At 32.3% G+C, this 14,247-nt stretch overlaps 1 protein-coding gene and 1 pseudogene across 1 annotated transcript; both read left to right on the top strand.

Annotated features, from left to right (window-relative positions):
* The first annotated feature begins 4,714 nt into the window (after positions 1-4,714).
* LOC149189276 (UDP-glycosyltransferase 85A8-like) lies at positions 4,715-9,355 on the top strand. The gene is made up of 2 exons (XM_089413180.1): positions 4,715-5,515; positions 8,255-9,355. The coding sequence occupies exons 1-2, from the start codon at positions 4,954-4,956 to the stop codon at positions 9,220-9,222; spliced, it is 1,530 nt and encodes a 509-aa protein (XP_089269306.1). The 5' UTR covers positions 4,715-4,953; the 3' UTR covers positions 9,223-9,355.
* Positions 9,356-11,896: 2,541 nt separating this feature from the next.
* LOC149189277 (UDP-glucuronic acid decarboxylase 4 pseudogene) lies at positions 11,897-12,649 on the top strand (annotated as a pseudogene).
* The last annotated feature ends 1,598 nt before the right edge of the window (positions 12,650-14,247 follow it).

Genomic DNA, 14,247 nt, shown 5'->3' on the forward strand with positions numbered 1-14,247 from the left:
TATGTGTTAGCATAGGACCCAAAGATAGTCCAAATTCCATGTCTTGAACTCCACATTAAACAGAGCCAGGACAAAGGAGAAATATTAAATGTCACAATCTATCGGGTATAGAATAAGTTATGTTGTAAAAGTTTCTGACAATCAACAATTCTCTTAATAACTCCAAAGTTCGTCTATTCAAAGAGTGACAGAAATGGTGGGCCTGAGAATAAATCTATGCAAGTTAAGAGAACCCTCAATCGAGATAAGGTTTTCCCTTTTATACAAATACAACTAACTATAATAAAATTGGAATAGGATTAACTATTAAAAAATGGCAAAACAATATATGGTTCCTTTTCCCTTTAACACACTCTAGTGGGATGTATTTTCAACTTTGGACAGTTTTCTGTATGTTAAAGGGAACACACAACAATTTGATTTAAGTCAGTAAGATATTTATGTTTTACAACTATATATTTTAATTCCTCAATCTCTTGGAATCCCTAGTTGTCCCAATCTGGGATCACATCCCTAACTGCCTCTATCATTGGTTTGTTGTGCATAAATCTCTGGGGACCCTTCCATTTTTTCTCTTATGGGGAGTCTGGAGAGCACCTAACGCACTGATCTTTGATTCCTCGCAGTCCCCTGTCTACAGAACTAACTCTTCGATCGTGGCCCTCTTTAAAGAATTTTCTCCTAAGCCCTTCCCTTCTCCTCACCCATCTCGCCCCTCCTTTGATATTTGGTCTTCCTTTCTAGTTGGCTTCTTTGATGGAGCCAGTTCCTTTGGGTCATGTGGTTGTAGAATGATCATTTATTTGGAACCTCATCACCTCTTCATATTCCTTTGGTTTGGTGGACAGGGTTCAAATAATAGGGTTGAGCTTTTGGCCATATGGGGCACTTTCTATTGTGCTTCCTGGATTAGATTGACAAGAATTTCCATGTTTGGGGACTGTAAATTTATTATCAATTAGGCTAACAACCAATGTAAACTTCAAACTTTGAATCTTCTCTCCTAGCAACAACAGATCAAAAGTATATCTCAATCATTCATTCAGATTTCCTTCTCTCAAATCTATCATGAGCACAATAAGGAAGTTGAAATTGTGTCCAAAATCAGATGTTCTACCTCATTGGGCTCGATCCACTTCCAGTAATTCATCTCAGACTCTCCTTTTTTCTTGGGAAAAATCACCTACTAACTCTTCTCCTATTCCATTTTTTAGCTAGGCCTCCTACTTTTTGGCCCTTAGCATTTTTTTATTATTGGTGCTTTCTCTTGATGTTGCTTTCTAGTACGTGTTCGCTAAAATATTATTTCCTTTTTGTCACGACATTGGATGTGGAGTTGATTCTTTCATTGTATCAATAACTTTGTTTTTATGGATAATCTTCATGTCTTTGTTTCTACTTTTTGCTATTGTTGTTATTTTAGGAGGATACATATATGTTGCTTAGGCTACACCCAAGGAATTTCAGAAAAGATCATCTATTATCCAATGGGAAGGATGACTCTTGCAATTTGTTTTTCTCATTTTAAATGCATAATTAATTAGCTATAGTCTAGAGAAAATCATAATCTTTTGAGAAAGACCTAGTCTATTAGGTGATGCCTTGAATTTCTAGACATATAGTGACAAATGGCAAGCCAATGGTCAAATCAAATTTAAGGTTCCTTAGATTTTATGTGGATAAACTTTTTAAAATCTAGGAACCCATTCAAATTTAATGATAGAAGGAATATCTCTTATAATAAACACTTTTTAATCGAAAAATATACAAAAGGACTAATTTTTCATTGTGATTTCAAAAAATCTCATCAAATTTAAGTAATCTTCTTAAATTTGAAGAAGGTTTATGTAGTATACCTAAGGTATATTATAAGAAATATTATCATAATGCGGTGAATAAATATGATGTAACAATTGTTCTATAACTAATCAATATTACATACTAATGATTATATTACCTAATAACTGTCATATGACTTTTGTTACATAATACTTATTTATTACATTACAATCATAAATTTAATAACATATCTAAGGTATATTCAATTTTTTGAAATAATTAAACTGTAGCTAATGGTTAAGGACATGTGTTTTTTTAGGGTAGTCAAATATTGAAATCTAAAAGGGGTTTCCCATATTCACATTTATTTTATAGTAGAGCCAAATTGATTGAAATATTTTATTTATAATCCAACTATTTATTTATTTATTATTAATATTTTCTAAATGCCACATATTAATTTTATAGTAAGAATCGAAAGAATTGCACACCTCTGGAATGTTCAAATCTAAAAGAGGTTTTCCCATATTCACATTTATTTTATAGTAGAACCAAAATGATTGAAATATTTTATTTATAATCAATTTTATTATTTTATCATTAATATTTTTTAAATGCCACATATTAGTTTTATATTAAGAATTGAAAGAATTGCACAACTCCCTTTTAATTTTTTAATTAGGAATTCTTGTTAAGAAATTATTTTTCTTCACTTTCAATATATATAATTATTTTCTTTCATATATATAATAGTATAGATATTTAAATAGTTTATCTAAATCTTGTATTGAAACATTTTTAATAAGTATAAAAATTATACACCTTCTACACTTAAAACTGAAAATATTCTCTCTCTCTCTCTATATATATACATATATGTTTTACATTGATATAAAATTTTGTTATTTCACATTAACATCTAAATATTTTACTTGTAGTTATGTGTGAGTCTAAAATACTCTTACACCTTATAAGTTATAATGTAATTTAATTCATTTTTGTTTTTAATTATAGTTGACATTATTTTTTTATTTAGAAAATAGTTCATTTTCCTTTTTGTTTTATTTATTTTTTCACTTTTAATTATTTCTATCATTTTTTTTTAAGTTGACAAAAAATTATGTCATTCACAGGAACATCCAAATATTTTATTTATGGTGAAATATTCTTACCACACTTTCTGAGTTATAATATTGACACAAACTGAGCAAGTACAATGAGAGTGAGATTGTTGATATAGTAGAATGCTTCATAAATATAACCAAAAGAGCGCTTCATAAATATAACAAAAAAAACTAATGCACACATTTACTTGATTAAGCATGTATAAAAAGGTTATGGGTCAACTTTAACTTAAGAAAAAAAGGAATTATAAATGAATGTTATAAATATTAATGAGGAACTTACATGGTGGAAATGATAAGAATTGGAATAATCTCAAATTCCTAGGAAATTGGTGGGTTGGGAACCACTAGGCACGAATATAATTTTTTAAATTTATTAAAACTAATGGACTATTTTGCTAAATAAAATTTGCTATATAAATGATTGCTATAAATAATAATGAGAAGCTTATCATGGAAGAACTTATTAGAATTGGAATAATCTCAAATCCCTAGGAAATTGGTGGGCAGGGAGCCACGTGGCAAGATTATAATTTTTAAAAAATTTTAAAAGTCAATCCAACCTAATGAACTTTTTAACACACTATAACCAATTATAAACATTATGTCTAAGCTTATTCCCTTAAGAATCAATCTAGGCTCTCAATTAAAAAAAAATCAACAAATCATCATCCTCCTCAAATTGAAATAAGAAGCCTTTAACAATAAAACAAATAAATATATTTATATTTGCTTTTCATTATAGTTGCTACTATTTTTTATTTAGAAATTTTTTTATTGTTATTTTAAAATAAAAAAAATTACACATTTACTTAAATATAATTTTTTTTGCAACTTTAATTTAGAGAAAATTGAAGAAAAACATACCAATTTTATAAAAAAATATTATTATTTTCTTTAAATTGATAATTTTTAATAAATTTTAAAAATATAAAATTATTTAAATAAAATTTCTAAAATAATCATAATTTTAATAACAATTAAATCATAATAACAACCCATGAGTAAATAATACTAATATTTTTAGTTTTATTTTTATTTTTTCATAAATCAATATTCGATATTAATGATTATTTAAATTTTAATAATTAAAAACAAATTAATTGATTCTACCACTGAGTACCGTGAATGAGCGAACAACTTAATCGTGTGTGATAAATATATTTGTTTAAAGTAATTTCAATGCGGTTAACCATTTTACTGTGCATTTAGTCCATTGCACAGGCTGGCATCCGCCCGGTGCTGTAGCTGTGTACGTTGAATTTAGTTCTATTTCTCGAGCTGTCGACAAAACGGCGCTGAAACAACGACGGACGTCAGATGTGACACAAGTTTCTGGTTGCAAAAATTTTCAGTGATAAATAATTCCGATAATGATATCAACATCCGTCTCTATAAACGGAGACGAAAAGGTGGGTCCAAATAACCACGTAAAAATGTTAAGTGAATCTGCAATCGAGATGAAGGCGGCCTACAACCATACTTTATTTTTTGGGCAATTTTCTCTACAACCTTATCAGTAAAGGAGAACTCTCGGCAGCAGCATTAAGGACCGCCATACATTTTTTTGGCAATTTTCTCTACAACCTTATCTTGGCAGCATTAAGGACCGCCATACCTTTTTTTTTGGCAATTTTCTCTACAACCTTATCTTGGCAGCATTAAGGACCGCCATACCTTTTTTTTTTGGCAATTTTCTCTACAACCTTATCAGTATAGGAGAACTTTCTTGGCAGCATTAAGGAGAACTTTATTGGCTTACTTGATAAATTGACAATGACTCCAGAGATCGAGAAGAGTCACATTGCCTCGCCACAAACCATTCAATGGATGACAAACAACAAGTTGAAGTATTTGACGATAATGAAACCTTACCAATCAATCATTTAAAACCTGGTTTGCAATTTTCTTTACAATGCTTTCTCCATTGCCCATACAAGAAGTGAGCGTATTGCTCTAATTGTATAATCCACTATAGAAGGTCCATGAGTAACAGTTCAAATCCACAGTCGTAAACTCTGGTAGTGGATTAAGGGAAGACAAACTGATAATGTCTGCCAATATTGACATGGATACGTTTGACCGAAAGGGGAACCATGATCTGCACGCAGTAATTGTGCCATTTCCTGCACAAGGTCATATAAATGTTTTCATGAATTTGGCCCAGCTTCTCGTTATTAGGGGAGTGTTCGTTACTTTCGTCAATACTGAGTGGACACACAAACGCATGATGGAAGCTTCAAAAGATGCTAATTCTCTTGTTTCCAGAGACCACCCTGAGTTGGAGCAGCGACGACGGAGACTTCAATTTCTGTCTATTCCTGATGGCTTACCGCCTGACAATGGCCGCACTGCCAACTTGGGCGAATTATTTGTTGCACTGCAAAAGTTAGGCCCCGCGTTGGAGGACATCCTTAGAGGCGCTGAAGAGAAATCACCATCATATCCACCAATCTCATTCATCGTCACAGACGCCTTCATGTCTTGCACGGAACAGGTCGCAAGCAGTATGAAAGTACCGAGGGTTATCTTCTGGCCTATATGTGCTGCTTGCTCCGTTTCTCAATGCTACGTCAACTTGCTTCTTTCCGAGGGACATATTCCAGTAAATGGTATGTTTCTCTATTTGCTATCTGTATGCCATATAGATTCTCTCAATGCTATGCGAACCTCCTTTTGCCTCTCGGACATTTACGGTCTATGTCTCTGCATTGGGATAGATTCATCCTCAAGTTAAATAGATATGAAAATATTTTAAATATAATTTTTATTTTTTTATTTTAATATTATTTTTTAATGTTTTGAAATTTATTAAGAGATATCAAATATTCATAAAAATAATTTAGAATTTAACATATTTTTGAATAAATATTAACTAACAAAATATATACTTATTAATTGATTTTTAAATAAATTTTATATTTTATTTTAACTTTTAAAATTTATATATTAGTAAATATATTTGTATATTAATAAATATATTTATTGTAAATTTAGCGATATGTGATTCATATTAAAATAATAGTAGAAATCATATAAGAAGTCTTTTGAACTATGGCAAAGGCTTAAATAGAGAGCAAAATAGAAATTCTCTAATGTGATTTTTACAGATATTTTTTTTAATACATTACTAATTTTTTATACATTATTATTTTGATATTAATATAAATATTTATACATTTTTAATATAAATATAATTTTTCAATATTTTGAAATTTATTGAAAAATATAAAATATTTATATAAATAATTTAGAATTTTACATATCTTTAAATAATTCTTGACTAACAAAATATATAATCGCTAATTAATTTTTAAATAAACTTTATATTTAATTTTAACTTTAAAAGTTCTATATCAATAACATTATTAACTTTTTATACATTACTATTTTAATATTAATATAGATATTTAAACATTTTTAATAATATATTTATTTAAAATCCCAAAAAAAATAAATAGAAAAATAAACTCATTTTATATCACATAAATATTTTCATTTAATAATTTTTTAATTCTATATTAAAAAATTAATTTAATATTACTAATATTGATCTTTTATATAATATTTTTAATATTATTGTATATTTATCAGCAATCAGAAATTTGTGAATACAAATACCACTGTTCTTTCCATAATATTTTATTTTAATATATTTTCAATTTTTATTCTAATGAAACAAAAATTAGCATAAAGCTTTCTTAAGTTAGGATAGGGATGGTTTAAATGTGATAATCAATAGATGGACGTTGCGTTTTATATTTGTGTAAAGCTTTGATAAGTTATCATATTGATGGTTTAAATGTGATAATGAAGAGTGGCATTGGGATTTATGTTGGTTCTAATGATTAAAAGATTAACCATTTTATTTTTCATATTTTTAAAAGAACATTTACCTTCTTAATTCCAAAAATGTCCACATATTTTTTTGTTTTCTTTCCAATAAAAACAAGCATGTTTTCTTTCCAATAAAAACATCTTTAATGCCAAACATTCTTAATCCCAAACGTGTTCAGATTTTTTTGTTTTCTTTCCAATAAAGGCATCCACATGTTTCTGCTTTTCTATCTTAAAAGGACAAATTAGCTTGCTTTATACAAATAAATAATTGGTTTACTATGTTCATTGCTGTAATTAATTAATTAATTAAAAATATTAATATATAAATTTTATAAAATTAAAAATAAAATCCACACGTTTGTGGTTTTGTCTTGAAAAAACAAATTAGCTTTCTTTATACAAATAAATAAGTGGTTTGCTATGTTCACTTTTATCTAATTATATATATATATATATATATATATATATATATATATAACTCTAGTTTACATAACTATATTATTAAAAATATTAATGTATAAATTTTATAAAAATAAAAATATAATTAATATATATAAATTGTTTTTAAAAATATAATTTTATTAATTATTATCTAATTTACTCTATTTTTTTAGCAAATCTATCTTAGTAGGAAATACACACTCTTAATCATTAAACTTACTCAAACTGTATATAAATTATATAAATTTTGTTTTTAATTATATTCTCCCAAAAATACCTAAATTCATTCATAAAACAAATTCTGCTAAATAATACTTTTTAAAAAACAAAAATAAAAACCAAAACTTACACTTATGTTACTTTATTCCTCATTTTTAATGCAGCGAGACTATCGAAACTTTTTTAAGCAATAGTCTCCATGACCTGATGCCTCATGCCTCTGAGAGGCTGCTAAACAATAAGCCTTAGAAACTCACAATGTCTATGGAAAGTACGCAGTGAGTAAATTAAACTTTAGAAGGTCCCAATTTGTTGTGTTAGGGCACAAGAATTAAACATTAGTATCTTCTATGATTAAGAATGAATAGTATTTTACCGTTGAGTTTATTAAATTTTAAGAGGAATGAAGGAGAACTGCAAAGAATATTTATTATATTATTAATTAATATTACGTTTAACCGGTAAATATTCTTGATTACTGCAGGTGGAATTCTTTGAAGTTACAGTCGGATATATCTTATAATACCTACACAGTAAAAGCTCTCGATTACTCTAGATGCGACCAAGTATTAGAGTTTGTTAGAGTTTGAAAATGAAAGTTAAAAGCGCATTCATATATATATTTTTAAATTCTTCCTCTTCACGCTACGGCGATATTTGTCGGTGATGACCTATTATCTGCTCGATTCGGTGATTTGTATTGTATGATGATTCTTCAGCGGGGATCTTCCCCACTGAAAAAAAATATTTAAAATTTTTTTCTTATATATCCGGGATTATATATCAGTCCATTGTTTTCATTTGTTCTGGAAATGTGTATTCCAACTAAACTTTTGTTTGTAACTTTTCAGTAAACGAAGCGAAAAATCCGAGAAAGCTCGTTACTTGCCTTCCTGGAAACATCCCACCATTGAAGCCAACCGACCTGATATCCTTCTATCGCGCTCAGGATCATGGGGATATTACTTTCAATGCGCTTCTCTATGAATCGCAGAAGCAAAGTAAAGGCGACTACGTATTGGTGAATACTTTCGAGGAGCTCGAAGGGAAGGATGCAGTGACAGCTCTCTCTTTGAATGGCTGTCCTGCACTTGCCGTGGGACCTCTTTTCCTTCCCAATTTTTTGGAGGGAAGGGATTCGTGCAGGAGTTTGTGGGAGGAGGAGGAGGACAGCTGCCTGACATGGCTGGATATGCAACAGCCGGGATCAGTTATATATGTTTCATTTGGGAGCATCGCTGTAAAATCAGAACAACAGCTGGAGCAGCTGGCGCTAGGGCTAGAGGGCAGCGGGCAACCTTTCTTGTGGGTTCTCAGGTTGGACATCGCAGAAGGCCAGGCTGCGATTTTACCTGAGGGTTTTGAAGAACGAACAAAGGAACGGGCTATGTTTGTGAGGTGGGCTCCGCAGGTGAAAGTCCTTGCCCATGCTTCAGTGGGATTATTCCTCACACACTGTGGATGGAACTCTATGTTGGAGAGTATGGGCATGGGAGTTCCTGTGGTGGGATTCCCATATTTTGGCGATCAGTTTCTCAACTGCAGATTCTCAAAGGATGTGTGGAAAATCGGCCTGGATTTTGAAGATGTAGATATGGATCACCAAAAGGTTGTCATGAAAGAGGAGATTGAGGATGCTGTGACGAGGATGATGAAAACAGCGGAAGGAGAGAAGATGAGAGACAGCGTTCTCAGACTCAAGGAGTGCGCAAGAAAGGCTGTCCTCCCCGGAGCGTCTTCTTTCCTGAATTTAAACACTTTCGTTAAAGACATGCTGATGATGAGTAAAAGACTCCCATCCGAAAACATAAGGATGTGATTTGGATTCTAGAATAGGTTAGGAAATGATAGGGAGAATGGAGAATAAGCTAGGATATTTTGAGTGTGTTATAGAATTTGTTAGTTTGTATTGGATTTTAATAACTTTTAACAATTATGGTTTTTGTCACTTACTCACTGTTTACTAATTTTTTTAAATTATTTCAATTTTAATATGTTTATATCCTAATTATATTAGGAAATTAATATATAAGCAATTTTATTTAACAAAATCAGATGTGTAATTTCTTTTTTGAAGTTAAATTAGATTTTTGCTCACAAATTTCCTAGGGATTTGTGATTATTCCAACTTTAAAAGTTCATATTATAAATAGATAGGGAAATTAATATATAATCAAATTTTAGTTGGTAAAATAATCCATTTTACAATAAAATGTGTAATTTTTTATTTTATTTTTTCAAGTTGACCCATAATCTTTTTATACATGATTAATCAAGTAAATATATGCATTAGTAAGACATTTTTAGTGTTGCAATAATTTATTTTGTTATATTTATGAAGCTTTAGGCTATATCAACCATATTAATATTTTTAATGTGATTGTACTAATAAATACAATCACCATGAATGTATTGGTTACTTTAAACTAATTAACTGGTTTAAAATTTAAACTAAGTATCTGGTTTAAAATTCAAACTGAAGAGAATAATAAAAAAAAAACAAAAAAGATTTTATAAGTTGGAAATATGAGGTATTATAATAATTATTTGTATGTTTAAATTATTAGAAATAACCATAGGATTTAATGTTGCAAAGAATTCTCTTGAAACTGGATATTTTCTTTAACTGCAAGTTGTAATTTAAGTGGATGATCATATCTTTCCTGTGCTTATAAGTATAGAATATTCTTATGTTAAAGAAGTATAAAATCTTTTTCTGATAGTGCAATCTCTGATATGGTATCAGAGTGAGGTTCTGTATCATTTCAGAGCCGTGGAGTGTGTGTAAAGAGCGAAGTAGCATTGAGCTTGTGGAAGTAGACGCAGTGAAGGTATGTGTTTGTAATGGCTGTCAACAGCAGAAATTTGAATCCAGATAAATTCAGCGGAAATATGCGCCCATTGTTAACTCAGCAATTGAAGGAACAATAGGTGTGAGTGGGCCGCATACCCCTATAGCTTGTGTAATGGGATGACCTCATTACACTGGGAAAAATAGTTGTTAATAAGTCGTCGCTTCAATTATCATGTCAAAGCCATGGAATTGCTGAGCGTGATCTGACGAGAGGTTTGATTCATTTCGCTGGTGAAAGTGTTTGTTCGCATTGAATGTTTAGAGTACATTCCAGACATTCTGATAAAAGTGGATTTCGAGCAAAAGTATTCCTGCAAAATTTTCTCTATGAAAGCTAAGGAGCCAAGTGGACATAGCATTAGGGACATATGGCTTTTTCTAATAGAAAAAGGAAGTAACTGTAGCAGGGCATCAACAAGAAGCGATACTAAGAAGCGATACTAACCAAGGCTTCAAATTACTGTTGTGAATAAAGTTTGTGTTTATATGTTGCTATGTGTCTTGTTCATCTTGTGATCTGAGTTTAGTTGAAAATAATTAATATTATTTTGTATTAATGGAAAAATGGTTACACAAGTTGTAACATATCTCTTTAGTTTAGGATTTGTTCCTAGAGTTTGGGAATTTGGTTCAACTTCCTGAGTTCTAGTAATGTACTTAATGATGTAATTTCTCATTTGATGAATAGTAGAGTGTACGAAGAGAGTTTTCTTTATTTGAGTGCAGTCTCCAGGTGCAGTACACCCCTGTGAGCTGTAACTCCTTCTTTTTCAATTCAAGGCTGATTTTTATCTTGGTATCAAAGCACAGAGTAGGGATAGCCTTAATTCTTTTTTTTTAGGATGCATCATTGATTACAGAACTGTAGTGGCGGTGGAGTGTACAAAAGCATTCATAGAATCAAGTGGACTGCAGTAACACCTGAAGCAAAGGTATCAGTTGACTGATCATCTCTGAGCACAAGAAAGGGTTGCCGCGGTTTAGTTGGGAATAGTCGCGCCATTTTTGAGCGGAACGAAGGGTTGGCATGTTTTATTAAGGAACAGTCGCGCCATTTGGTGCGGTTTTGAGAGCTATAGTCACGCTAGCGCGCCAGAAAGTGCTATTGGCACGGAAAATCAAGCCTTAGTCGTGCCAATTTCGTAAGATGCGTCGATTTTGTTTTCGGCGCGGGTATTTCGCTGTCGTGAAGCGCCATCTACTTTCTCTTTGGAAAATCTGCAATTTTTATAGATCGACATTGCCCGGTGGTGGCACTTTCAAATTTTTGATTTGTTCGGTGGCAGCGGATCGAACTTATCCTATGGTGGCACATTAGAGCTCCTCATCTACTTGGTGGCAGCAGATCGGACTTGCTCGGTGGTGGCGCATTGGAGTTCCTGATCTGTTCAGTGGCAGCAGATCAAACTTGCTTAGTGGTGACGCATTAGAGTTCCTGATCTGTTCGGTGGTAGTAGATTGGATTTTCCCGGTGGTGGCACATTAGAGTTCCTGATCTGTTTGGTGGTAGTAGATTGGATTTGCCCAGTGGTGGCGCATTAGAGTTCCTGATTTGTTTGGTGGCATCAGATCGGACTTGCTCAGTGGTGGCTCATTGAAGACTTATTCATCAAAGGATCAGAAATTTTATCAGTCCAATATGAATAACAGTGATGAGTACTCCCTTAAGCTAGAAAAGACGTGGTCTATTATCAGGCCAGTAGATTATTTGCTCAAGGAGCAACGATTGTCGTTAATTTTGATAGGAATCGCCGTCGCATTGACTTTCTTTATCCTTCAGCTTGGTTTTTTGGCTTCTAATGTTAATGAAAATGGAAGGTTTGTGCCCGAAAAACCTCATCGGGTTGTTTATGAGACGCCTGTTTCTCGTTTTTCTCAGTATCATTCGGGTTCAATGGTGAATTTGGGGGCTAAAGTGCTCCTAGGTTTGAAGAGAAAGTCCCTACGAGTTGTCGTGATGGGTGGAGCTGGCTTTGTTGGCAGTCATCTACTTAACAGGCTCATCGCAAGAGGCGACAGTGTTATTGTTGTTGACAATTTCTTCACAGGAAGGAAGGAGAATGTTTTGCATCATTTTGGCAATCTGAGGTTAGAACGGATAAGGCATGATGGTGTGGAACCCTTATTGTTGGAGGTTGATCAGATCAACCATTTGGCTTGCCTTGCTTCCCCTGTGCATTACAAAAAAAATCCTATGAAGACTATCAAAACTAATTATGTGGGAATCTTGAACATATCCAAACTTGCCAAGCGTGTTGGGGCAAATGTTGAGGTTTGGAGTGCTCAAATTTTCAATCCGCGAATGTGCCATGATGATGGTCGGGTTGCAAGTAATTTTTTTGCTCAGGCTTTGTGCAAAAAACCTTTGACAGTCTTTGGAAATGGGAAATAGACACAGAGCTTCCAGTTCGTTTATGATCTGGTTGAAGGCCTTATGTGACTTATGGAGGGCGAACATGTTGGTCCTTTCAATCTTGGGAATCATGGGGAATTTACAATGTTAGAACTAGAACAGATTGAAGAAGGAAAGGATGACTCTAACAGTGATTGGGACATTCCATTGCTAATGGAAGAAAACAATGAGGAAGATGAAGAGCAGGAGCAGAAATAAGAAGAAGAAGAAACAAGAAATGTAATCAATAATGCAAGCCTAGAAAAGGCTGAAATAGATAGATTTGAGGTAAGTCCCCTACCAAAGAGATCAAGTAGGAATGATCGATTACCTTCTAAATTTAAAGACTATGCATTAATGTCAAAGATTGTAAACATTGTAGAACCTGCAAATTATGAGGAAGCAAGTAAATTTGATGCATGGAGGGCTCCAATGTATGAGGAAATAGAATCAATAAATAGAAACCATACTTGGGATTTGGTTGAGTTTCCTGAAGGTAAAACCCCCATAGAATGAAAATGGCTATATAAACCAACAAATAAATGCAGATGGGAGTATAGAGAAACTTAAAGCTAGACTGGTAGCAAAGGGTTACTCACTGAAAGAGGGAATAGATTTCAATGACACCTTTGCTCCTGTAGCCAAATTAAACACCATTAGAATGCTAATTTCCTTAGTAGCAAAACACAAATGGCAGCTACACCAGCTAGATGTTAAGTCTGCATTTCTGAATAGTGACTTGAAGGAAGAAATTTATTTAGTATAGCTTGAAGGTTTTGTGAAAAAGGGGCAGGAACATCTTGTGTGTAAATTGAAAAAGGTACTTTATGGTTTAAAACACGCACCCAGGTTGTGGTATGAGAAAATTGACTTATTTTTTGTACAGCATGGCTTTCATAGGAGCTTGAATGATCCAAATCTGTATACCAAGTTCAATAAATAGAGGCAAATTAGTTTGATTTATTTGTATGTAGATGATATGATTGTAACAAGGAATGCTAACAATCTGATCAAAGAAATAAGATATCACAAGTGTATGAGATGGAAAGACTCTGCACAAACCTTTCTTACTCAAGGGAAGTATGCCAAAAGCTTGCTGGAAGGGTTCAGAATCGTTATTCTAGTAGGTTTTTTAGATTCCGATTGGGCAGGTAACTTGGATGATCAAAGTTCTATCACAGATTATGCATTTAACATTGGATCTGGGGTCATAGCATGGAGCAGCAAAAAGCATAGCACTGTAGCTCTACGTCATCGAGAGAAACTACAGTCAAAAGAGATATGTGTTGAATATTGCAAAACTTGTGCTAACATGGCTAATATGTTTACTAAGCCTCTTGGGCATGTAAAGTTTGAATTGTTTAGAGGGATGCTAGGAGTTCCTGATAATCCTTTCTCCATTAAGGGGGGGAGTTGAAAATAATTAATATTATTTTGTATTAATGGAGAAATGGTTACACAAGTTGTAACATATCTCCTTAGTTTAGGATTTGTTCCTAGAGTTTAGGAGTTTGGTTCAACTTCCTGAGTTCTAGTAATGTACTTAATGATGTAATTGCTCATTTGATGAATAGTAGAGTGTACGGAGAGAGTTCCCT

Source organism: Pinus tabuliformis, chromosome 3_1, assembly GCF_031772625.1.
Source record: "Pinus tabuliformis cultivar Carrire ecotype Pingquan chromosome 3_1, CPIR1, whole genome shotgun sequence".
Lineage (NCBI taxonomy): Eukaryota > Viridiplantae > Streptophyta > Pinopsida > Pinales > Pinaceae > Pinus > Pinus tabuliformis.

Bases quoted from the DNA above. Each gene is read 5' to 3' on its own strand.
- LOC149189276 (XM_089413180.1), top strand. From the start codon at position 4,954: ATGTCTGCCAATATTGACATGGATACGTTTGACCGAAAGGGGAACCAT. The intron at 5,516-8,254 runs GTATGTTTCTCT...GTAACTTTTCAG, and splicing joins GGGACATATTCCAGTAAATG to TAAACGAAGCGAAAAATCCG.